Source organism: Hydractinia symbiolongicarpus, chromosome 1, assembly GCF_029227915.1.
Source record: "Hydractinia symbiolongicarpus strain clone_291-10 chromosome 1, HSymV2.1, whole genome shotgun sequence".
Classification (NCBI taxonomy): domain Eukaryota; kingdom Metazoa; phylum Cnidaria; class Hydrozoa; order Anthoathecata; family Hydractiniidae; genus Hydractinia; species Hydractinia symbiolongicarpus.
In genome coordinates this window covers 19,329,760-19,354,032 of record NC_079875.1, presented here as the reverse complement: position 1 = coordinate 19,354,032, position 24,273 = coordinate 19,329,760, and the positions used below count along the sequence as shown (strand labels likewise).

The 24,273-nt window shown below is 34.5% G+C and overlaps 1 protein-coding gene across 1 annotated transcript in view; it reads right to left on the bottom strand.

Moving 5' to 3' along the window:
* The window catches only part of LOC130645294 (dmX-like protein 1), a 55,328-nt gene that overhangs the window by 14,256 nt on the left and 16,799 nt on the right, over positions 1 to 24,273 (bottom strand). Inside the window, exons 6-23 of the mRNA XM_057451245.1 lie at positions 22,212 to 22,318; positions 21,771 to 21,900; positions 20,676 to 21,202; positions 17,798 to 19,941; positions 17,527 to 17,673; positions 16,667 to 16,838; positions 16,463 to 16,558; positions 15,966 to 16,202; positions 15,578 to 15,762; positions 10,762 to 10,932; positions 10,385 to 10,482; positions 8,226 to 8,391; positions 7,792 to 7,918; positions 6,495 to 7,475; positions 5,837 to 6,025; positions 5,117 to 5,488; positions 4,329 to 4,831; positions 3,885 to 4,170 (exon numbers count right to left, since the gene is read on the bottom strand). Coding sequence (XP_057307228.1) covers positions 3,885 to 4,170; positions 4,329 to 4,831; positions 5,117 to 5,488; positions 5,837 to 6,025; positions 6,495 to 7,475; positions 7,792 to 7,918; positions 8,226 to 8,391; positions 10,385 to 10,482; positions 10,762 to 10,932; positions 15,578 to 15,762; positions 15,966 to 16,202; positions 16,463 to 16,558; positions 16,667 to 16,838; positions 17,527 to 17,673; positions 17,798 to 19,941; positions 20,676 to 21,202; positions 21,771 to 21,900; positions 22,212 to 22,318 — 6,638 coding nt within the window. The remainder of the gene's footprint in view (positions 1 to 3,884; positions 4,171 to 4,328; positions 4,832 to 5,116; positions 5,489 to 5,836; positions 6,026 to 6,494; positions 7,476 to 7,791; positions 7,919 to 8,225; positions 8,392 to 10,384; positions 10,483 to 10,761; positions 10,933 to 15,577; positions 15,763 to 15,965; positions 16,203 to 16,462; positions 16,559 to 16,666; positions 16,839 to 17,526; positions 17,674 to 17,797; positions 19,942 to 20,675; positions 21,203 to 21,770; positions 21,901 to 22,211; positions 22,319 to 24,273) is intronic.

The window sequence follows — 24,273 nt, the reverse complement described above, 5'->3', positions numbered from 1 at the left end:
TTGGCATAGCCTTATTTAACCAAACTTAATTTTGTTATCGCCCTTATTTTTATACACATCATTATTATTTAGAGCATAATAACAGCCAGCACAAACATTTCATATACTTACACATCCATGATCACACAAACACAAAGGAAGTATCCATTTTTTATTGTGATTAGTAATAGTTTTTCCTTTTTTTTTAAAAGGTGGACAAGTTGAAAACAGACAGGGTATTCATACTTTTTTACATCTTAATATTTCGTACAGCATGAGGAAAACATTGTGATTAATAGTTCTTATTGTCGTAAATTTTTGTTTTTTAGAGAGTAGTGGACGAGTTGCAGAAATGCAGGGTATTCTTATTTTTTACATTTTAATATTTTCTTAAACTCCAGGCTACAGCATAAGTGAAATAATGGGATTAATATTTTTTATTGTTCTTAAATTTTTTAGAAGGTGAAGTTGAAAGTGTACACGGTATGTTTTGTTGTCCTATTTTGTCACCTCCGCCTTCAATTTTTTAATATATTTTTTTTCCTTCCAGATTATTATAACAGAAATATTTTAGATGACACAGAAAAACAAGTAGAAAAAAAGAAAGAAGGTACGGATATGTTCATAATAAATAGTGTCTATTTTTATTATTTTTATAACATATTCCATTTTGTTTTATCTTTTTTTAGTTTTGACGTATACAGCTTACGTGGCTTATAGAAAGCAAAATCCTGGCCCCCTGTCCAATAAATCATTTAAGTGGTGGAGAGCACATGGGGGTCAGGATTTACCCAATTTTTCGTGGAAAAAAAACACCTAAGACAAAAGCACAAACATCAACACACATACACTGTTCAAACTCAGTACAACAACTGCACCATTACAAACAACAATTATTATTATTAAGTTTTTAAATTATTATTATTTTAAATTATTAGATTTTATGTTCGTGTATGTGTTTAGTTTTTTTACTCTGAGGTATCTAATAATACCACAACGGCAATTAGTTATTCCATTTGGCATTATTATTTATATCTAAGCAATGTTTACAAACACTGACTTTGTAAAAAATGTTCAATCAATTATTCCATTATTTCACCCTGTACGATAATTATTGATCATTGTATACTCTACTTTTATCAATTTCATGCATGTGCTATTATTCAGTTTTTTTGTAATCGATACCTCAGAGGTTCGTTTTTTTGTTTGTCTGTTGAGTGGTTTATTTTAATGATAATTTATTTTTAATATAGTAATTATAATAGTTATTTATAATAGTTATTTTGATAACAAAAAAAAGATTAATTCAACCAATGTTTTATGGTACATCTTTTTTTATAAGAACACTTAAAGAAGGCCTTTCAACTTTTCAAATTGTTCTTAAATTGGTCGTAATTTTCCTCTGATTTTGTCATTTTTTGTGTAAGTGTAAAGGAGCACTTCCGTACTTCGTGATATTGTCAAAGACTTAAATGTTTTTAACATGTTCTAAACTTTTGGGCCTCTGAAGCCATATGTTCAAACATTTTGTTCTTATAAAAACTGTTAATGTTATCTATATTATGTAGTCAAACATTAAAATACATTTAGTTCACTTCAACATTCACTGGTATTGGGGGCTCACAAGCTACTGGAATTGGTCATATTGCCCAAAACTTACCTTATTAACTCTCTTTAGTACAAAAGCACACTACGTACTTTTCTTTTTCTTTTTTAGGTTGAAGCGCAAAGCCCCATGACTTGCCTTCCCGTGGCGCGCTTCGTTAGGTGGATTATTTTCTTTTTAAGGAGATAATTCATGAACTAAAAGTCAGGGCATGCCATGTTAAAATTGCATCACATATTTTTGGTATTGAAAAGACTCAAGAAGCATCAACTGCAGGTAACTTACTTATCAATATATTAATATTATACGGTCTGTATGTAACCATTGAATTAAAATATTATCATCATAATTTATTATTTTTTAGGTTTATGGAGGTTTATGGAAACCAAAATCCCAAGTTTTCTTTTTTGTAACATTATCGTTTTCGTAAGTTATCCTTATTTTTACTGCTTTTTTGTCATTTTTCTACAGGCCTTTACAACTATCAAAAACGCATTCAATTTTTACGTAGATAAACAGGACACTGCTGACGTCATCAAAATTCCTAAAATCTTCTAATTTTTCATTGTTCTTCTGCCTGAGTGGATTTTTCCACAGGCCTAATCGACTAGTTTGAAATAAATAGGTATTATCCCATGGTATTATCTTGAACTTGCAGAATGTTTTATGCAGTACGTGAGATACAGGCTAGAACAAACCAACACGCTACTGTTAGCAGGCAAAGCAAGGGTCATAAGTTTAAGTAGCCCAAAGTGGTAAAAAGAAACGCAAGCCGATCAGACTTCTGTGAAAATAATCTGTGAAAATTAATACTTTAACAATACTGCACTACATTTAACATTCATCAGAAAGAAAGGTAGACGTTTTGGCATATCAATTTATTAAATATTATTGCTTGTGGTGTAGCGATATTTCGGAAATGTTTTATTATACTTGCAACATGACTAAAATTGTTATGAAGTTTAAGATATCTAAGATTTGGCCATAAAGTTTAAAAACAAGAAAAAGAAATAGAAGTAGGCGAAAGAAACAAAAAGGTTATGACTAATATTGAGAAATAAAAACACAATTTACCACTCATTACTACCCTGTCATAGCAAAAACAGTCGGCCAACCTTTATTATTTTTCAGAGAACGTTTCCGCTAAAAGTTCAAAAATAAATATTACTCCGGGCTGAGTGATTAGGACAGGCAAACAATGTCACACATCCATATAGGTATAATACCCTTTTTTAAAAAAAACTTTATCGTAACTTCGGTTAAACAAAAACACAGGAAACAGCCATAGGACTGTGTGGTCAATGCGTTTAGGCGTAATACCCTTTTCAAAAAAACTGTGTTGTAACTTCAGTTTACATAACAACACAGGATACACTTTGTTAACATTTGGCTAAGCACTTACTACATACAGGTTACTGTGTTGCATATTCATATAGGTGTCATGCCCTTTTCGAAAAAACTTATCACAGCTTCAATTTAAACAAAACAACAGGAAACAATCTGTCACTAACAACGGGCTGTGCGCTTGGTGCAGGTAAACGGTATTGCACATGTGTATAGGCGTAATACCCTTTTCCCAAAAAAATTTCTTGCAACTTCGGTTTAAATAAAAAAACAGGCAACAGCCTGTCGTTATGCCCTCAATCTAAATAAATACTTCAACAATTTTATTTTGTCAAGTAATTATTGATTAAGAATTTTGTTGTAGCTAGCTAGCAAGCCAAACTGCATTTGGCTACTTTTACTCTTCACCCAGAGGTAGCTAAAGAGCTACGCTGAGAGCCACAACCCCAACATAAAAATAAATAATAATATACCAAACTTTGAAAGAATAAGAATAAGGCTAGGTACAGTTTAAGCAGGATGCTGCCTTGAAAGCTACGTTTGTAGCTATCTAAAATCTTGAAATTGGTTTGTTTCAGATTTACACATATGACTAGAAAACGTGATGATATTTTTATCTTAATATGTGAAAATATAGACACAATGAAAATAATATACGAACACAGTCGGCGTAACGTACTTTAAAAGTCGTGATGTTACGCCAATCGGTTAAAAAATCGGTCGTAGAAGGAGAAGGAGGAGAAGAAAAAGACCGTCCATTTTAATAAGATCTCGGATGTAATCCGAAATCTTAAATATACACAGGTCAGGGAAATGGTCAAAAAAAAAAAAAAAAATAGTAAGAAAAATAATGGACAAAAGAACAAAAATACACATTTTCTAAAAAACATTTTGTGATGAGGGTCAAGAATAGCAAAGCATGCTTGCAGATTCTAGACAAAACGCCACAACTTACCAGATATATCTAACCCAGCGGTAGAAAGAAACAAATTTATATTCACAGAAGCTATTTTAACCAGCGACAACTGCATGATCAACCACGGGTACGAAGAACTGTTGAAATGCTCGGTCAACTTTACTTTCTTCTTTCTGTTCTCCTCCTCCTGTCTTTGAATGTGAGATTCGTCGACGAAACCGTCGTCCTCAATCGTAGTGTCTTCCAAATCTAGCGTCTCGCTCTCCCCCTCCTCGTCGCTTTCTTCTTCTTCCGAATCGTACTTAAATATAGTGCTTGATGACGGCTAAAACGATGGGAAAATAATGGAAAGGCGAGTAAACCACGGTAACATTCACAGAAAATTAAATAAACGAAAAGAACCAATTCAGTACCTTAAAAAATAATCTTATATAAACTGAGGCAATGAAATGCATGCACAGGCACTGACAAAATCAAACGAACCTTTCTCAGAAAATAATCCGACAAAGACATCCGAGGCTGAATAAACACCTCGTGTCGCATTAACTTTCTACTTTCATCAGCGTGCTGCACCGATGGAGCTTTCTTACCCAGCAGTTTATAATTCCATTTCATCCGAGCTGTATCGTGCTTGCGGTCAGCCTTCGGAGAAAGTTCCTTTTGAGGTGCCTTATCAACACTGTCTGGAGCTGGTACAACAATCTTCGTACCACCTCCAAAAACTAAGCTCCACATATCCTCCGTTAAGTTGTTTTGCACAAGACGATATAGGTTATTGCAGGCCAACCTTGAACAGGAGCTAACCAAAAGGCCTAAATAAACACCGACGGCTGCTTCGCAGAGAAGCAACTTGATGTTATGTGAGCCGTCTTTGTTGCTTGCAGTGAGGATGGAGAGAAAGAACTTCACACCAGGCCACTGAGAAGGCGACGAGGTAGCATCAAGATCAACGTCTACACACCCGTATGGGAGTCGTACTAATTTCCCTTTAAAAAAAGTGCAAGCGTTAACATAAATAATCCTATTCAATATCACACAGGATCGAATTACGGTAAAATTACACTAGAGAGGTGGGAATGGTTAGAATTTACTTCACATTTAAAAAAGAACAGTTTGATTCATCTGGTAATTTCTTCTATAAATTAAAAATTGCAGATATTTCCGGCACAATCCCTTCAATTTTACAAAAACGTTTATTATATTAGTAGAGCGAAAATAAACATTTGACGTAAACGAACAACGCAGGAGATTAAATGATCCAAGAAGCTTACCATCTTTCAATTGTTTTCCAACAAGCTGTGTTTCACCTCGTCTGACACTGGCCAGTAGTTTATCATCTTCTCCACCACAAAGGCTGTGGTATACGCAAGAAGACAACGAACACAACAGGTTTTCTAAATCAGCTAGTCTGGTGACAGGAGTTTTCGGCGTGGGTAGAGATGGTAAATCGATCACAGTTTGCAGCAGATCGTGCGTCATGGACTGCAAGAATGCAGTTGGGCTTGCAACGAGGGAGAAGGAAGCCATTGATGCCAGTAGAAGAGGTGGGACACTTGGTCCGGCAGAAATAGATGTCAATGGTGATGATAACACCCGGTGGTCTTCGATCTCATGAAGCAGCAGTAGAAGCTCCAAACAGATAGCTGGAAATAAATTTCAGGTACATTCGTGAAAGTCAGATGATTATTCTTGCATAACAAGGGTGTTGTTACACGGTATGCCTACACCTTAAGAGAAATCTACCTGACATATTGAACCACGATAATCTTCTTAAATTGCGAGAGAAAAATAATTGGAGTTGAGAATAAGACATTATACCGAAAAAAGAAGAATGCTACATAAAAAACCGAAGCAGACATCATGAACATTTTGTTCAAATATTCACACATTATTTCACATACAAGACCCGAACTAAAAAAATATTAAGAAACTGAAACATGAATTCAGCAGAATTCAATTTTCATGATACAAAAAATAAAGTTTTCACAAACCGGGGATTTCTGCATCTCCTGTGCCCACCATTGAACAATGTTCGTACAAACACGTCAATATTTGCTGGTTTCGTTTCAACCATTCAGAATGGAGAGCAACTTTCTCAACTTTCTCGCCGAGCGACAAGCCTTCAGAGTCGAAAGAGGTTTGGCTTACAATTGAAGCAGACCGTTGCATTTTCTTCATATCTAAAAAAAGAAGAGTACGAATAAACGGACTATAGCGCAATGATAATATATTACACTAGTCTTTAGCCAGTAGAAAATCTACGGGAATCCACCCGTGGCATAGTTTAAAGATTTCGTGCAATGTTATCACGACGGCTATTATTATATCCTTAGCGCATCGAGAACATCTGCAAACATTGGCTTGTCGTTACTCGCAGCTACTATTTTGGCTTACAAACAGATAGGTTGAGCTATATCAAATAGATGCTTTAGGTACTTTGAAATTTATCCAATCATGATATTAAACTACTGTACACAGCACACAGTTAAATTTATACCGCGAGTTTCCTGTTTAAATTTTTTTATATAATTTTATTGCATAACAGTAATAGCACGATTTCCAAAGATCAAATCCCGTTAATGGCACTCAATAGTTAAATAATCGCTAAAACAGTCTTATCTAGGTAACTTTTAAATAACTTTCACAGACCTTCCATTTGCTGTTGTATCAGAGAAATATTAAAGCGGGTTTTATCATCGTTATTGTCATTATGTCCATAATCGCAGTAATTATGCAGAAAATTCAGCTCCTCTTCCAGCAAAGAGTTCAACGAAGTTCGCAGTTTTAAATTGTGTTGTAAACACATCGCTGGCAGCGCTATGAGTTCGTCAATTAAACAACGTATGATGCATGTGTATTTCAGATTTAGTGCAACTATATCAAACATGTCGTCTTTAACACGAGGTCCGCCCTTTTCGACGTTATCTATTGTTGTAGCTGCCTTCGAGAGCTCTGCAATGTCCTCCTTGTTTTCCACATCTTCCTTTTTTTCTGATTCGTCACTGTCGCTGTCGTCGCTAAGTCCAATGCCGATCTTATACTCTTCATCTAAGTCTGCAAATCGATTGGTGGTAAAGTTTAAGTCTACCGCAGAGCTACCACCAACGCTAAGTGAAGAGCTACCAACTAAATAACCATTTAAACGTTCGTCATAGCCGTTGGTAAGACGAGTTACGTTGTCGTTTTTAAAATCAGAAAACGTCCCAGTGATGATCATATCTTCAGTCTGCTTCTTCTCCTTGTTCACATCCTCCGCGGATGTTAATGCCTCATTCCCTTCCCCGTATTTCGGTAACATAAGGATCACCTCAAGGGCAATGTCAGGTAAACCAGAGTTTAAATGAGAACTAGCTGTACGGAAATAGAGCTTCCGTTCCAGCATGTGAAGATCCTCAATATGGTTCTTACTTTGGACTAACCCGTCTGCGATTTGAATACCTTTGTGTTGTGTGTAGTGACGTCGTATGAGAAGTGGGTGGTACCGCAGATAGTGGTAGAAATTGAATATCGCAGGGTAGTCAGCACCACTCTGTTTATGCTCCTCATCTGTTTTAACTGGCACAAGAAGTATCTCCAGCGATTCACTGTATTCTTTAAGAATCCAGTGCGCCATGCTTCCAAGAAAGGGGTCTAGAAGACAACACAAACATCACACGCTAACACAAACACACATTAAAAAAATATTCTCGTAGTTGTTGATCGCATAAAGGTAAACTAGCTTGGTTAATTTAGCCGACATCTTACTTTATTCTATCAACATATGAACTGGCCCGACTATTTCCTCAGCAAAATAAATTTCCTTATAGTGTACATGCTCAATGTGTAAACTATAGATTTAAATTTCCATCCCAGCTTCAGCAGGAATGTAGATTTGATAACCAAGCGTTACATATACAAATTTGGAATGTTGCTATGAAAAACAAGACTGATAAAACAACATCGTCACCTCTTCTTTGAAATTGCTTATCCAAAACATACTGTCTTAAAATTTTATTATGGACTTCTGTGTTGCTCTCATGTAACCTAGATATGACTAGCGCCAGCTGAATATCTCCTAAACGATTTACGCAGACCTAAAAATAAAAGAAAACACGCAGTTATATATATGCCATAAATTAGAGTATAAGATATGTATGATGCAACAAAGAGGGTTGGTAAGTTCTGCTCTCACATGGTGTGTAACGTTTGCAGTTGGAATTTACATTGTGTGTGTGTTGATTAGTAAAATATATTTTTGAAGAAGACTTACGTCCTTTTTAAATAACTGAGTCAAAAATAAAGATGGTCAAAAATAAAGATGGTCTAAAAGTTAGTCTGCCTGTCATTAAATAATATTTCATTGCTAAATGATAGTAAAAATAAAAAATAATTCGGCCATACCTCTACAGCATCCCATAATGCATTTGCAAGCAAGAAGAAAGCAGCTGCGTGCACAAATCTTTGCTTACCAAGCAGTGCGTAGGCGTTTTTTAATGCTGCCTTTCGCCATCTTTCTTGTGTGAAGTCATTGCTAAAAAATGCTGACATTTTTGCATCTCGCATTGACCTGAAATAAAACGGTAAAATAAATAAGGGGCCTTTCATTCCATGTAGCATGCTGAATGCTGTATATTCTCCTCTAACGGCAAAAAAAAAGCCTGGTTGAAGAGAGAAATCAATTTCGTATAACTACAATTACATTGCTTTCCTTTAACCAATTGTCTTCTTTTTTATTTATTTTTCAAGAATTAATGTTTTTCATCATTACCAAAAATAAACATTGGATGCATTGGCGGACACTGATGAACATACAACTAAATTCAGATTTACTTAAAACTTAAATGTTATTGTTTGAGGGGGAATGCTACCACTGCAGGAAGGCTTCGTCTTGAAGGAGTGGGGGACACTATGATCACCTTATTCACCAAATGCCCCTGAAATAAAACATACGTTTAAATCACCTATTTTGCCTTGTATATTTAAGAAAAACAAAACAAAAACATTTAAAATATAGTGAAAATGTACGCAGGATCATAATTTTCTAAAAAAAAACAAAAACGAAACGAAATTACACAGTAACTTCTCTTCAATATGAAATTACACAGTAGCTTCTCTCCAATATGAAATTACACAGTAGCTTCTCTTCAATATGAAATTACACAGTAGCTTCTCTCCAATATGAAATTACACAGTAGCTTCTCTCCAATATGAAATTACACAGTAGCTTCTCTTCAATATGAAATTACACAGTAGCTTCTCTCCAATATGAAATTACACAGTAGCTTCTCTCCAATATGAAATTACACAGTAGCTTCTCTTCAATATGAAATTACACAGTAGCTTCTCTTCAATATGAAATTACACAGTAGCTTCTCTTCAATATGAAATTACACAGTAGCTTCTCTCCAATATGAAATTACACAGTAGCTTCTCTTCAATATGAAATTACACAGTAGCTTCTCTCCAATATGAAATTACACAGTAGCTTCTCTTCAATATGAAATTACACAGTAGCTTCTCTTCAATATGAAATTACACAGTAGCTTCTCTTCAATATGAAATTACACAGTAGCTTCTCTCCAATATGAAATTACACAGTAGCTTCTCTTCAATATGAAATTACACAGTAGCTTCTCTTCAATATGAAATTACACAGTAGCTTCTCTCCAATATGAAATTACACAGTAGCTTCTCTCCAATATGAAATTACACAGTAGCTTCTCTTCAATATGAAATTACACAGTAGCTTCTCTTCAATATGAAATTACACAGTAGCTTCTCTTCAATATGAAATTACACAGTAGCTTCTCTTCAATATGAAATTACACAGTAGCTTCTCTCCAATATGAAATTACACAGTAGCTTCTCTTCAATATGAAATTACACAGTAGCTTCTCTTCAATATGAAATTACACAGTAGCTTCTCTCCAATATGAAATTACACAGTAGCTTCTCTTCAATATGAAATTACACAGTAGCTTCTCTTCAATATGAAATTACACAGTAGCTTCTCTCCAATATGAAATTACACAGTAGCTTCTCTCCAATATGAAATTACACAGTAGCTTCTCTTCAATATGAAATTACACAGTAGCTTCTCTTCAATATGAAATTACACAGTAGCTTCTCTCCAATATGAAATTACACAGTAGCTTCTCTCCAATATGAAATTACACAGTAGCTTCTCTTCAATATGAAATTACACAGTAGCTTCTCTCCAATATGAAATTACACAGTAGCTTCTCTCCAATATGAAATTACACAGTAGCTTCTCTTCAATATGAAATTACACAGTAGCTTCTCTTCAATATGAAATTACACAGTAGCTTCTCTTCAATATGAAATTACACAGTAGCTTCTCTTCAATATGAAATTACACAGTAGCTTCTCTCCAATATGAAATTACACAGTAGCTTCTCTCCAATATGAAATTACACAGTAGCTTCTCTTCAATATGAAATTACACTATTGCATTAACAGGCCTGACAATCTATACAGAAACTGCGGAAAAAACGTAATAAATTTTGATCATACTGAATCCTTAAATATGATAAAGGTACCTGTAAAGGGCGCAGAGGAGAGTCTTCTTTTTCATGGCCAAGTAAAAAATAGCGCAGTCTATTGGATCTTTCTTTAACTGGAAATGAGTCTTCGCAACCTAAACAAAAAAGATATAACTTTAACGCAAAGCATTTGACAAATACTTAAACTCTAAAAACAATAGCACCAGCACAAAACAAGATTTAAATACCCAACCAAATATTATATTTAAACATAGGAGGCAAAAAAAAAAAAACATTGTGGAATTTATTTATTTTGTGGAATTTATCAACTTTAAAAACAATACTACACATCTTTGGCATACTGCCAAAGTTATCGTAAAGCTGAGTAGTCGAAGTGACACTGTTATTCATCAATCGAAGTCACAATGGATTACCTTTTCAATAGTTCTACGAAGGAGATCATTACTTCTAACCCACCAGCCAATGCCATGCGCTCTTAACTCTGCCCACGTAGGCTCGTTTCGAGACATACCAGGGATCATTGCCAACAATTCCTCCTTGCAATCTGAGTGGAATGCCCAACAAAATTCTGATGACATCATACCCTAAATAGAATATTTGCAAATTTTTAAAACATGAAAGGCGGACTCTAAGACATTGCAGCTTATTTAAAAATTCAGGTCTAAAGTCAGATAGATGTAGAACGATACGTTGCAACCAAAAATGTCACAATTTGATTTTACCTGTTGAAACTTTCGCATGCAACGTGTACAAACATTTCAAGAACAAGGATAATTAAAGCTGTTGAAAAGGGCTGCACAAATGACGGAGGTTTAGACGTCATAAATCCATACACTACGCGACAGCATCACCTTTGAATTTTTGTTGACTTGTTATAGAAATTTTGAATTGTCAAGATTGTGCCTTGCAAAAGCATTTATTTGGACTGAAAAGACAGATGGCTTCAATCCCGGCTAAATTAGTAGAAAGAATGCCAAAATATGATCCTTTTCCCCCCTCTCCTCCTTTTTAAATGTGGTGGGTTCTGTATGCTGGATTTTAAGCAGAATAATGTATTGTGTCAACATTAATTGGGGGAAGGGGGTTATAACATGTGTGCTGTTCCAAACCCAACTAATATTGTGTCCGGGGTTGTCTAAAAATTTTGCTATTTAGAAATAGTGTAATCAACGAGATATGCTGTCTTTTTAAAGTATTGCCACAAGGTTTTAAGAATGTATATGAGACCACAATTTTAATGTGATGCACTAAAATCTTTCCCCAAAAATTTTTAGGTTAATAAAGGAAAATTAAAGTCAATATGGCAAAAAGGTGAGAATCCCAGTAAAAGTATCAGTTGTATTTGCTTATGTACGACTTATGTAAAGGGGTTATAATATGCAACAGTATGAAAAGATGTTGCCTGAAAGATGTATACGTTGTTGTACGAAATAAAGGTTTTTATAAAAAAAAATTTCATCTCGTTGCTTTAAATATCGAGTACAGACTTCGTTTTATACTAAATGAAAAGAAGAATGGACCTTATTTTTTCGTTAAACACATTTTCAAAGATAAGTTATGGAATAATGTAAACCCGAATAAAAAAATTATTTTGGCAAGATGGTATGGCGCGCCTGAGGGACAAAATTAAAAAAATATTTTTCTGAACTTTTTTAAAAATGATAATAAAAAAAGCAAATAAAATAAAAGATATAAAAACAAGTTGATTTACATTATTATTCATTTTTTTGAAAAAAAATCCAAAAAAAATTGGAGAAGATTTTTTTTTCGTCATGCCCTAATCAATCAATCATTTTTGTTTGACACGAGCGTAACCTGTTCTGTAAAATATTACGTTGTTCGCTCCCATGCTGCAGTCCTAAAATGGCGCAGAAAGAAAAAAACACGAGCTCTGCACTTAAAGGCGTTAAAAGCAACCTTGTTCGTGCTTTGAAACAACACAAAAGGAAGCCCAGCCACAACATTGAATCTAATAATGTTGAAGATGCTGTACATTCACTCTAAAACTTGATCTTTTATTTTACCACCACTTTCATTTTTTTGGTTTTTGTGTAGCTTATAGCTCGCTAGCTATTTGAAACCAAGTAGCAATAACTACAGTGTATAATTTTTTCCCAAAGAGGTAGTATGGGTAACAGCTATTTTTCGTAGCCTATGTAATGTCATTTTTGAATTACGGTTGAAAACTAAAACCTTAAACTAGATTCATCATTGCTTTTTACAGGAGAATATCTATTTATTATTTCTAGAACAGACTAACAACTAAGACTAAGGTCACAGCTTTGTATCTATATATTGTATCTTTAAAATGAGACACAAAGAAACAGAGCAAATGCGAGAAGGTTTTGAATTCATGCAATCCACCACTAAAATTTGTAAGGATGCTATTTTCGTATCTACAAATTTTATACCATTTTGTGTCATATTTTTTGTGTCTTTCAGCAAACGGCAATGAAGTTATAGTTAATGAAGGTATTTTGTATATTCCTAAGTTACTGAATTATGTGTTATTTATTATTTTACTTTTGAATTTCACTTGTAGCAAATTTTTCCAATTTTGTTATAGGACTAAACTCATAATTTGTAGTTTTAATACTGTTTGCAAGCTGATCTATCTTCTTCAAGTGTAAACCATTTCCTGATGCATGTTGCATGTTATGATACATATAACGATTTAAAAAAGGCGATTACAAAGTTTCGGACGTTTATAAGTTTTGTCTCCCTGAAAGATAGCTAGAAGTTTAAAAAGATTATTTTCTGTTATTTTATATCATGTTATATTATATGCTAAGGTTATGTTTCGTTTTACACTACTTCAGAACACATGCAGTTTTTGTTTACATTTTGTTATATAAAAAGAAGACTGATTTCCACCTAACTTAATTTTTTTAATGCTAACAATAGGAGGCTTAAAATTAAAAAGATTGAAGCACTTGCATGAAGCTTTAACGTTACTAAACAAGATGTAGGTTGCTATGTTTTGTTTGTTTAGTAATTACTAAGGTTATTTCATACGAGTAAATGTATAACTTTTGATTACTGTATTTCTTTGTTACACTAAATACATTTTTAATAAATTCTTCTGTCTATGTTAAAAATTACCAACTTGTTAAGTTTACACACTCCCTTTATATTACTATTGAGTGGCAAATAAACGCCAACCCACCATCCACGTTATTTTTTTGTCCGCATGTTCTATCCCGAGAGCTTTTATAATCGTTTATTTGGTATTCGAACGTATCATAGCACATGTGATAATAATCCCCGGGCTTGGATGTACCTAAATTTCCGTGATGGTTGTCTTCAGAAAGTGGGTCGATATTTTGCATGAAATTGTATGGTAGGTCCAGAGCTATCTTAGGAACATCTATGTTATTGGCCAAATCTATTAAAGGAGCTGGTCTATCAAGTTCGAATCCATGTGTACCAATGTTTTCATCTTCCTTCATTATCTGTTCAAACCGTTATCAGAAGAATGCCAGTTCATATACATACCTTGAGTCCACAACTGATACGGCGTTCAATTGCCTTCCGTTGATAAAAGGATTATTATTCCATTGCTTCGCAAATTGCTCGCAAGCACAAATAATTCTGGGCAAAAAATGACAAATCTACATCATTTATGGGGTCTAACATGTATTGCTGCTCCATGAAATAAAAAAAGCCTTTAAAGTAATTAACCACCTGTATGACCAAGTCGCGCCAAAGCCTTTTAATTCTTTGATTATGCACTGATAGTCAAAGTATGACGGGCTTACTGGCCACACCAAAGTGTCCGAGCATCCATCGTGCCAATTCAATATTCTCTGTACCGTGGCCAGTGCGAATTCTCCTACGGACATTGTATTTACTAATAGCTTCCAGAAATAGATCTAATACAGTAGCGCTTCTGTTATTCAAATTACATCTAAGAATTGTTACTCATCTCGAGTAACTATACATCCGTGAAACACAATATTAAAAGAATATTTCAAGAAATGAATATTGGCATAACGCAAACACCGTTTTTTAATTAGGTAAACTTACTTAACCCAACGAATTTGGCGATTTCACATTGTACCTCCTTCTTTGTATACAATTCCTTTGTCTCATCACCCTGCTCATGATTGATTGTCGCAAATTGTTTTCACACTAATATGTTTGCTGGTAATTGCACTTATTGCTATTCTTTCAATTTGGGTGTATAAAAAGCACTGCTAGAATTATTTCATCGAGTTATTGAGTCTAAATATTCTGCTTCGCCAAAAGAAAAATCGTATTGTTTACGACGACGACGGAGTGATTTGGTACTAATATTAAGCATCTGAGCTATGTCCTTCCATTGATATCCGATCTTTCTCAAGCTAATGACCAGCTCTTTTGGCACTTCATACTTTGGTCTGCCAACCTCACCAGTCGCAGCTGTAGGACTGATGTAAGCATTGCTTTTGTCACCACCTCCACAAATATGTTTCAGTAGTTCTTCTTAAGTATTTTGTAGTGACCTGATGACCTGATGCACTTGTAAGTACTCTAAGTATATTAATGCCAAATTCCATATAATTTCGTCAAACTGTAAATCTCCTGACAAAAAACGTAATTGCAGCTGTCACATGTGGAACATATTCCGCCATCATTGTTTTTGTAACATCCTCATTTTTGCGCAGAATTTTGAATAAAATGCCGAACAGATAATACTTTTCACATGATTGATTGATTCGATATTCAGGTGCCACAGAAAAAAAAAAGATTTTCAAAAAAGGAAGATTTTTTTAACTTAAAAAAAGAAAGTGTTTTCGTATTATTTATATATTTTAATATAAAAAATGTTTTTTCTTGAAAAAAAAGCTTTTTTCGTTTATTCATTTATTTATTTCTAAATTTTGTTCCCTCAGGCGCGAGGAGATGGAGATTCAGTCAAAAACTGGGGCGAAATGGAGCACCAGGGAGCAACAGTGCTACACACAGCAACACGTAGTCTAGACTTGAACCCAATTGAAAATGTTTTAGTTGATCAGAAATTGAAAAAGTTTGTTTTGGAGAAGCAGACCAGCAAGGAAACTTTTAAGTAGTTTTTAACACTTGTAAGGAACACTATTCTCAATACACATGCGCAAGAAATTGACATAATTATTGATACCAAGATAAAAATGAGCTGATCACATTGGTTATAATTTTCTTCAGGTAAATATTTTGCGTTATTATCACTTGCATTAAAGACTACTTTTGGGCATTTAGACCATATTATACCTTTTCCTTCATTGCAGCTTGTAATCTTTGTGAAAGCGATTTCATTAATGCCATATGGTGTCGAACAGACAGCAAAAATCGCAAGCCACAATCATCTATCAATTCACTACCAAAAGAACCAACACCAGTGGCACCTGTAGTCGCATAACCACCTCCGCCACCACTTAGTGCGGAAAACCCTGTGTCTAAAAAACAAAAAAAATTGTAACAAAAGATTTACATTGTGGCTTGTGAAACAATTCTCTTAGATATACCTAATGTAATGGTAATTTGACACATTACAACTTAATTTACAATGCACATCACATAGCTATATAATGTGGATTCTCATTTATTTCGATCTCCCAAAGCTTTTGTCAGAGTAAAGAAGCATTTCTGTTACTCTTACCTAAACTTTCTTGCTGGGAAAATTTAGGCCTCACATCTGTGTCATCCACAGTTCTTTCTAACTCGAACTTTGTAGAAGCAATCGTATCAGATAGTGTTAACAGGTACATCTGTTCTTGACTTGTCAAGCCAGGCAGTTCTTTTCTAGACAGATTGGCTGTCAACAAGTGTGCTTGAGCAAGGCCATAGTAAACAGCACTATTCGCCATTCCTGTAGCTTTATCATTAGCAGCATTTTCTAATGTAAAAGGTATATAACATTATATTTTATAAACATGAAGTTTTGAACACATTTTGAACAAAACTATATTCTTCTACAAGTATTTAAACCATTCTTTGATAAGAGAAACAACTTGGACAAAAAAATTAAGCTGAAATTTTATTTCTAGGAATACTGTAAAAATATCTTTAGCATAAGTGCTCATGGATACGAAAAAAAATATGTAAATTTTCACTTTTAAATCTGGAAAAAGTTGTGATCAAGAAATGAGTTGATACCTTGACTAAGTTCACTGTACTTTATTCCACTTTCATCTTTATCAGCTGCAAGTAATGTTGTTAGTTTTAATGGAGGAACTACATCTATGTCAGGCCCTGTAAATCACGAAAAATAAATATAAATAACTAAATCTATGAAAGGAAATTCTGCTGTAAAAGTTCAAAGGATAAACATTTTTTGTTGCAGATAGTATTGACTTTTACCTGAATCGTTAATTTCTTCGAAGTATACCTCTGTTGGACTTGCAGAATATTCGGATAAGTTGCTATGGGTTTTGGTAAGTGTTCTTGCACGCGTTCGAGATTGCTGTTGGGCTATAACATCACCTGATTCGGCTGCTGCATCGGCCGCTGTAATACCAGCTACACAACGAACCTAAGATATACCCAAAGAAGTTTCTTAGGCATGTTATACACTTTTATAGTTTTAAAACAGCTTATTTCTATTCTTAAGAATAGCTGCAAATAGAAAAGCTGACTGTTCAAATAAAGACATGCTGATAAACTTGACAGGGCACAGAAAATCATGAAATGCAACTGTATTTTTAAGTCACAAAAAATGTGATAAAAGCTCTGAATCTACAATAACTCTGTAAATAATTGCAAACAATAGATCTATTTCCATATCCATTATTGTAACCATAACCAAGGATAGTCTCCCAGGATCTCTTTTTACAGGTGTAACATAAAATTTTTTGTGTAGTGGCTGCAATGACACTTATGTAGGTAAGACTTTACGATATTTGAAAGTTGGATCTTGTGAACACCTAGGGATTTCACACCTTACAGGTAAAAGAGTTTCTGGTCACCAGCACTCAACAGTCAACACACATTTGTTATTGACGTCACATTATGGAGATTTAAACAGCTTTACTGTTCTGACGTCAAAGGCCACCTAATTATATTCTGGAGATCAAGAAGGCTTCACTTCATTTATTTAATTAGTGTATTTATAGCTTAATTATGTAGTCATTAGGGAATGTATCAGTTGTATTTTTAAAATAACTGTGCACATACTTTGTAAACACAGATATGAAAAGTCTATTAAAGCAATAAAATCTCACCAGATGTCTTAATATGGCTCTCACTCTCCTCATTTTGCCCAAGTTTAAAAGTTCAAGCAGGTGATGTGGGTGGTACTGTGGCAGGTTTTTCATTCCATTGCAGGCAACCGTAAATGAGTTCTGAGTTAAAATAACCCCAGCATCAGCCTAAAGGAAAAGAAGTAATAGCGTAATAAAAAAATGAAAAGTTGCATTAAATAGTGAAGTTTAACTTTTCTTTTCATGTTGCGAAGACTGTGTTTAAAAGACAACAGAATACAAATCCACCTACGTTTTCCATTTCACTTAGCACACTGGTCGATGGTGTCCTTTTAAATTTCACTTCACAATTATTATCCCATTGTGAGTACACTTGGACCTCATTTTCAACTCCTATTAGAAAAAAACCACCACTTGTCCATGAGGTAATTGTCAACCTAAGCATGCTTTTTCCACTGTTTACTTCAATTTTCTTCAATATTTCCCACTGACATGTATATTTTCCAGAACTTTGCACACGTTTTTTACTGTATATAAACACAGCATTGCTAAGTGCCACTGATATGAGGTAAGAACCATTTCCCATAGATAACCATGACAACTGTACTGTGTGTTCAAAATTATCAGAACAATCTTCTGATACTAAAACAGTAGCTTCAGTGTTCCAGACAAGTTCACCTGAAGATTCACATTCTTTGATGTGAAGATGATAAATTGATTTCCCAGTGTCACCTTTGGCTTTAGTAATACAACCAAAACGATTCGCTCCTGCACATGCAATGCACATTATTTCCCCTGAGAAAACAACGTCTTCATTTTTCATTCCACTAAACTCCCTAACCATAATGTCTTCGTCTCTAGTAAGAGTCAGATCCCAAAATCTTATATGACCATCAGGCATAGTACCGACAAAATTGTACTGCACAGGACAGGAAGAGTTTAAATTAGTCGAACAATGTATATCAGCAGAAGAGGCAAATTTAGATACTAACAAATCACATAACCGTTCATCATACATAAACTTTTGCTGTAAACAATGACTAACCACTAATGGTTTTGGTGACATTGGTGAAGTTATGGAAGTGTCACTGTTTACTGATTTCGGACTTTGAATATTGGCATTTACACTAAACCTTCCATCAAAGGTTACATTAATGCACCAAACATACAAACGTTGCTCTCCAATCTCTTCATTTATTACAACGATATAAAACGACCCACCTTCATGTAGGTGACTATTGGTGGTGTGCCCATTTTGGCCACTTATATTTTTGTTCAGCAACGATTTCTTGTTGTAAACATGTAAGAACTTGATGTTCTTAAGATGTTCAGACTCTTCCAGCATGCATAGTTTCATGATACACGCTGAATGAGAACCTGATTGTTCACTGTTTATATATTCAGAAAGTGATTGCACATCATTTTGAAGAGGAGTAATTCTTTGAACAGAAAGATTCGACAGCAAACTTTTTGCATCCAATAATATTTGATACAACTCTAAGCCACATTCTGAAGCAGCTACAAAACACGCACAAGGTGCATCTGGTAAAAGTTCTACCGAGTCACTGGCTATGGACAATAAGGAATGATGGTATAAAACAGGAACCCAGGATATGGAAATAAACTGGGAAGGGTTTGGTGATGATATGCGTGCCATTTCAGTTATGCCTTTAAATTCTGATAGAGGACTGACATGACTAGCATGCCAGAGAATCAACTCAGATTGAATATTTGCAACACTTTGAGAATCTGAGCCATGGGTTTGCTGAGATGTCCCAATTATTAGTGGTAGGATTGGATGACTTACAATTTGAGTTGTTTCAAAGCGGGGGCCGCAACTTCTTGTAATATGAGTTATGCTGGCTATACCAGTAAACGAACCACTGTCTGAAAATGTAACTAACCATAAATTCAAACTACCATTGGCATGTGCTGAAACTAAATACGATACTTGCAGGACAGATAGCTCACTCTTTACATTTCTGTTGCTGGAAAACAGATTATTTTTCATACCATCAGAACTTTTACTCCTTGAAATTGAATCGCTAAGACCAGCCAGGGGATACATTGTGCTGAGAACAGATTGCGTGTAATGATATGTGTGTGTCCAACACAAAGAGCTTGCATCAGCTTTTGAAAAAGTTGCTGGAATCCTTGATGCGAAGCTAACTTGAACCTGCCTATAGTATGCGCTAGTGAAATCATCCAAGTAATCAATCACCCAAATTAAAAGTGAACCATCAGCAGGGTGAATGCAGTACAGAGTATCGCTTGAAGAACACCAATCATGCAGTAGGTTGTTTATCTGTCCTCTACCTGCAAACTGACTTGTATGCTTAGATGCTTCCTCTTTTTTCTCCTCAAGAACAGCAGTCATAGATAAAGATTGGGAAGGCTCAGGTTTTGTATTAATCGCTTTTGCTGCATCAGCATCCTCTGAAATCAAATAAAATGAGATAAAGTTACCTGTATTTGAAAAGGAAGGATGAATTAAATTTTACTATTGAAAATAAAGCAGAATTTTCATAGTGTGTTTTAATTTTCTTGTTTTAATCACCTAAATCCAGATAATACTGAATATGTTACTTGCACATTTAAGGTGTTTTTTAAGCGAGTTTGACAATAGCCAATAGCTAATAGCCAATAGCAATATCTTTCTTAATAATAAGGACTAGCCATGTTTAGTGGCCCTAGCATAGGTTAAAACAATATTAATCTGTTTTAATTATTTACATTTAAAGCTGCCATTACATGACTCAACAGAGCAGCCAGTCTTAACTACCCAGACATATTATGTCACAACTTCATGCTACATAATAAAATAAGCAAGACAGGATTGTCTTGATGAAATAAAATATATTTTGGATAAGATAGAGCTACGTACAAATCAAATAACCCCCATTTGAAATGCAAACTTCAGATATAACATGTCCCCTTATAAAGCATATTCTTGTATCAATCAATCATTGTTGCTGCAAAAGAAGTAAGTAACAGTTGTCAGGACTTAAGCTAAAATGTCTTATATAAAAACTAGACTCCAAAACTGTTCAACTCGGAGAGTGGAATGCACATTTAATTTCTTTTTATGTTACTTATTTTGGAATTCTACACTACCCTTTGCACTCTGTGGTTAGAGTTCGTTTAAATTAATATGATGTGGAATACAATACCTTCATCAAATGTTCTATCTAAAGTTTTTTCATTGTTGTCGTCTACTTCTTCGTTGTATCCTATTTCACCATCTAATTCATCAACATGCAAAAATGGATCTGTTTCATTAGTCACATCATCAGTTGAATTGTTTGCAGTAATTTTACGAAGGGATGCATAAATAGCCTCCACGGCCGTTGTCAGTTGCACTTCCTTGTTGTTTAACCACTGTAACTGAAAGCTTCTTCCAAAAATCGAAGATGTAGGAATCATAGACAAAAGCGCAATGTCTGAGCTAGGATTTATAACTGCAGCCAAGTGGAAATGAAACATGCTAACTAAATGATATCGCTGTAAAATGTTGAGTTTTTCCTCAGCTTTAACCTGACCATCTGTTTTGTGTTTTATGTCTGACTCAGTGCGTGATTTCGTTGTGGCAGACTGTTGTTGCTTATCATGATGAGATGGCTTATATTTCACTGTTTCTGACCAAATGCGACAAACATTATCTGCACAACACGTCAACAAAACATTTGGTACAGAACAACTAAAAGAAAATACAAGTTTAGAATGCCGTAAAGAAAATTAAAAAAAGAAAAATGGTATAAGTCTTAAAATAGAAGGAGCCATCAAGGGTTTGTCTAATATTAAAATACAAGTACAATGAAAACTGCTATGTTTGGATTTAACCCATTTAACCATTTGAATACTAAGCCATTTTAAATGTAAGATTTATCTTACATGAATGTTGTTTACATGAATGTCACAGATGTATATGTACATCCATGATATTGTCTACGCTGCAATCAAAGTGAACATAACAAAACTTTGCTCAGCAACCATGGACATATAATATAATAATGACATCCGTCAGGCAAATAGTTGAAATACTGTTTTAAAAACATGATCAAATATGTTTTCCTGGTGGCTAAAAGGTTAATTTGTCCAAAACAAGAATTTATTGCATTGTACGTCAACAAATTTTCAAATAGTTGATGCAGAAAATTACTGTAAAAAAGGCATTGTAAACATGGGTTGGTATTCAATATATACATACATGTCTGTGATATTCAAATGATAACAAATATTTTTTTAATACATTCAAGAATCCTTACAGGGGCATGTGTTTGCTTGTTTTCCTCCAAGAAAAGCTTTGAACGGTAGTTGGATGCAAAATGTAAATAAAATTGTAGGCTTCTACATTTTGAGGACTGTCTGTGGAAGGACTGACAAGATCAAATTCAACTACAACAAAGAAGAAAAATTATTGAGAACTAAGAACTACTAACAGTTCAATTCATTGAATATTAATATATCATACAATTACAACAAGATCTCAATTTTGGCGTTGTACATTTAACTTTTACTAATGCTATGTCACAAATGTTGCGATAAAATAGGTTGATCATTGGAGCGAACTTCGTTTTTAATTAAATTTTAAATTATCCAAAATTTAATATTGAAAGATATGCAAGACATTGCGTGCACATTTTTCACTGTGCACACAATGCACGAAGACCTTCTACCGCCAATAAAGCACACAATACAACTCTCACCTCGCGGTGCTCTGAACCAAATTTTTACCATGCAGTCTTTTTGACCAGCACTTGCGAAGTAATGACCGTCAGGGGAAAATTCCAAATTTTTTGTTGGAGTTGCAAGTCTATGATAGCAATAATAGTAATACAATATAATCTGTAAAAGACATTATACCCAAGATAAAAATATAGCCAAAGCTTGCAAGATCAACACACCGACTGAATTCGCAGATTGTACTTGCTAAAAAAAATTAATCAACATTCTAAAATAACATTGACAAAGGGATGATATCCTAATTCTTAAATTTTGTATTAAGGAAGTTACCATCCTATATTTTTTCAGGCGAAAGAAAATTTTTAGTGACTTTGTCCAGTCAAAAACATTTTTTCTTAGAAATATCACGTCACAAAGCAATTTAAAAAATGCTCCTTGACATACTGCCTAGAAAGAATTTTTTAAATTTTTTTATTTTCACAAATCAACACTATCGAAGACTTCCATATAGATAATTTTCTGTGAATAAACGATTTAAACAATTCTACAAGATTAATTTTCAAGATTTTATATATTATATAAGCATAAATACATAAGGACATCGTTTTTAAGAACATTGAGACTGAGATTTTTCGAAATATTAAGAACGATTATAATGGAAATTCAAACATTCTTAAGGCCAGGATACACATGTATAATATCATTAAATACATTTTATAATACAGTTAGAAATTTTCTACAATACTTATAATTTGTTATAATATCGTTATACTTTCATTTCATTTTATATAATCATTGCCACAACAACGCTAGCAGATAATAGATCTATTGACACACAAACAAAAGGCATTCGAAAACCAGATCACCAACAACATTATTAAAATCAAACTCGTTTGATTTTATTCATCATTATCATTCTCGGCTTAACGTCCGTTTTCCATGCTAGAATGTGTTGGACGGGGTATATTAATGACCCTCTTCCAATCTGATCTAGACTGTGTTAGATCTAAACTCAACTTCCTCTGTATCAAGTCTGTCCTTATAACCTCCTGCCAAGTCTTTCTCGGGCTGCCTCTGGGCTTTGCCCCAGGAACTATTAAATCTCTACACTTTCTTACCCAATTATCCTCCTCCATTCTTTCCAAGTGCTCCAGCCAATTCAATCTTCTTATTTGGATAACAACTTTAATTCTACGGATACTTAGCCTGCTTCTTAGCTCATCTGAACTCTTCTGTCTCTCAGCATGGCATTACACATTCAACTAACCATTCTCATATCATTCCTTTCTAAACTGTCAAGATCTTCCTGCTTCACTGCCCATGTCTCACTACCGTACAACATAACACTTCTTACACAGGCCTCATACAACTTACCTTTTGTCTCAATTGACAGGACTCTGCTAGTCAACAAAGGAAGTAACTCTCTGAACTTTTTCCAAGCAGAAACTATCCTGCAAGTAACACTTCTTCCAACACCCCCTTCACTGCTCAAAATATCACCTAAGTAACAGAAGTTCTCAACTATCTCTAACGAGCCACTGTTGTACATCATTAAAGCTGGAAATACTTCATTCTCTATAATCTCACCTTTGCAATGCTTGCATACAAACTGAATGTCAGCTCTTAACCTTCCACCAATACTAATGCACTTCTTTTGTACCCAGTCTTTGCAAGTCTGACAAAAAATTAAGTTACTACCAACCCCTTTCCTGCAAACTACACAAGGCCACTTTCCAACTACAAGGTCACACTTGGCTGCAATGCTACTAATCATGACTTTAAACTTGGCTGTGTTCACCCTTAGCCCTTTCTCTTCTAGTCCTTTCTTCCACTTCTTAAACTTTTCAACTAATTCTTCCATCGACTCTGCTATGAGAACCAAATCATCTGCATACAATAACTCCCATGGACGACTTATTCTGAACTCCATCGACAGCGCTTCTAAGACTAGAACAAACAACAAAGGACTAAGTACAGAACCCTGATGTACACCAACATTTACACTAAATTCATCACTAAGTGAATCATTATCCTGACTCGAATTCTAGCATTGCTGTACATAGACTGTACCATTGTAACTAGCCA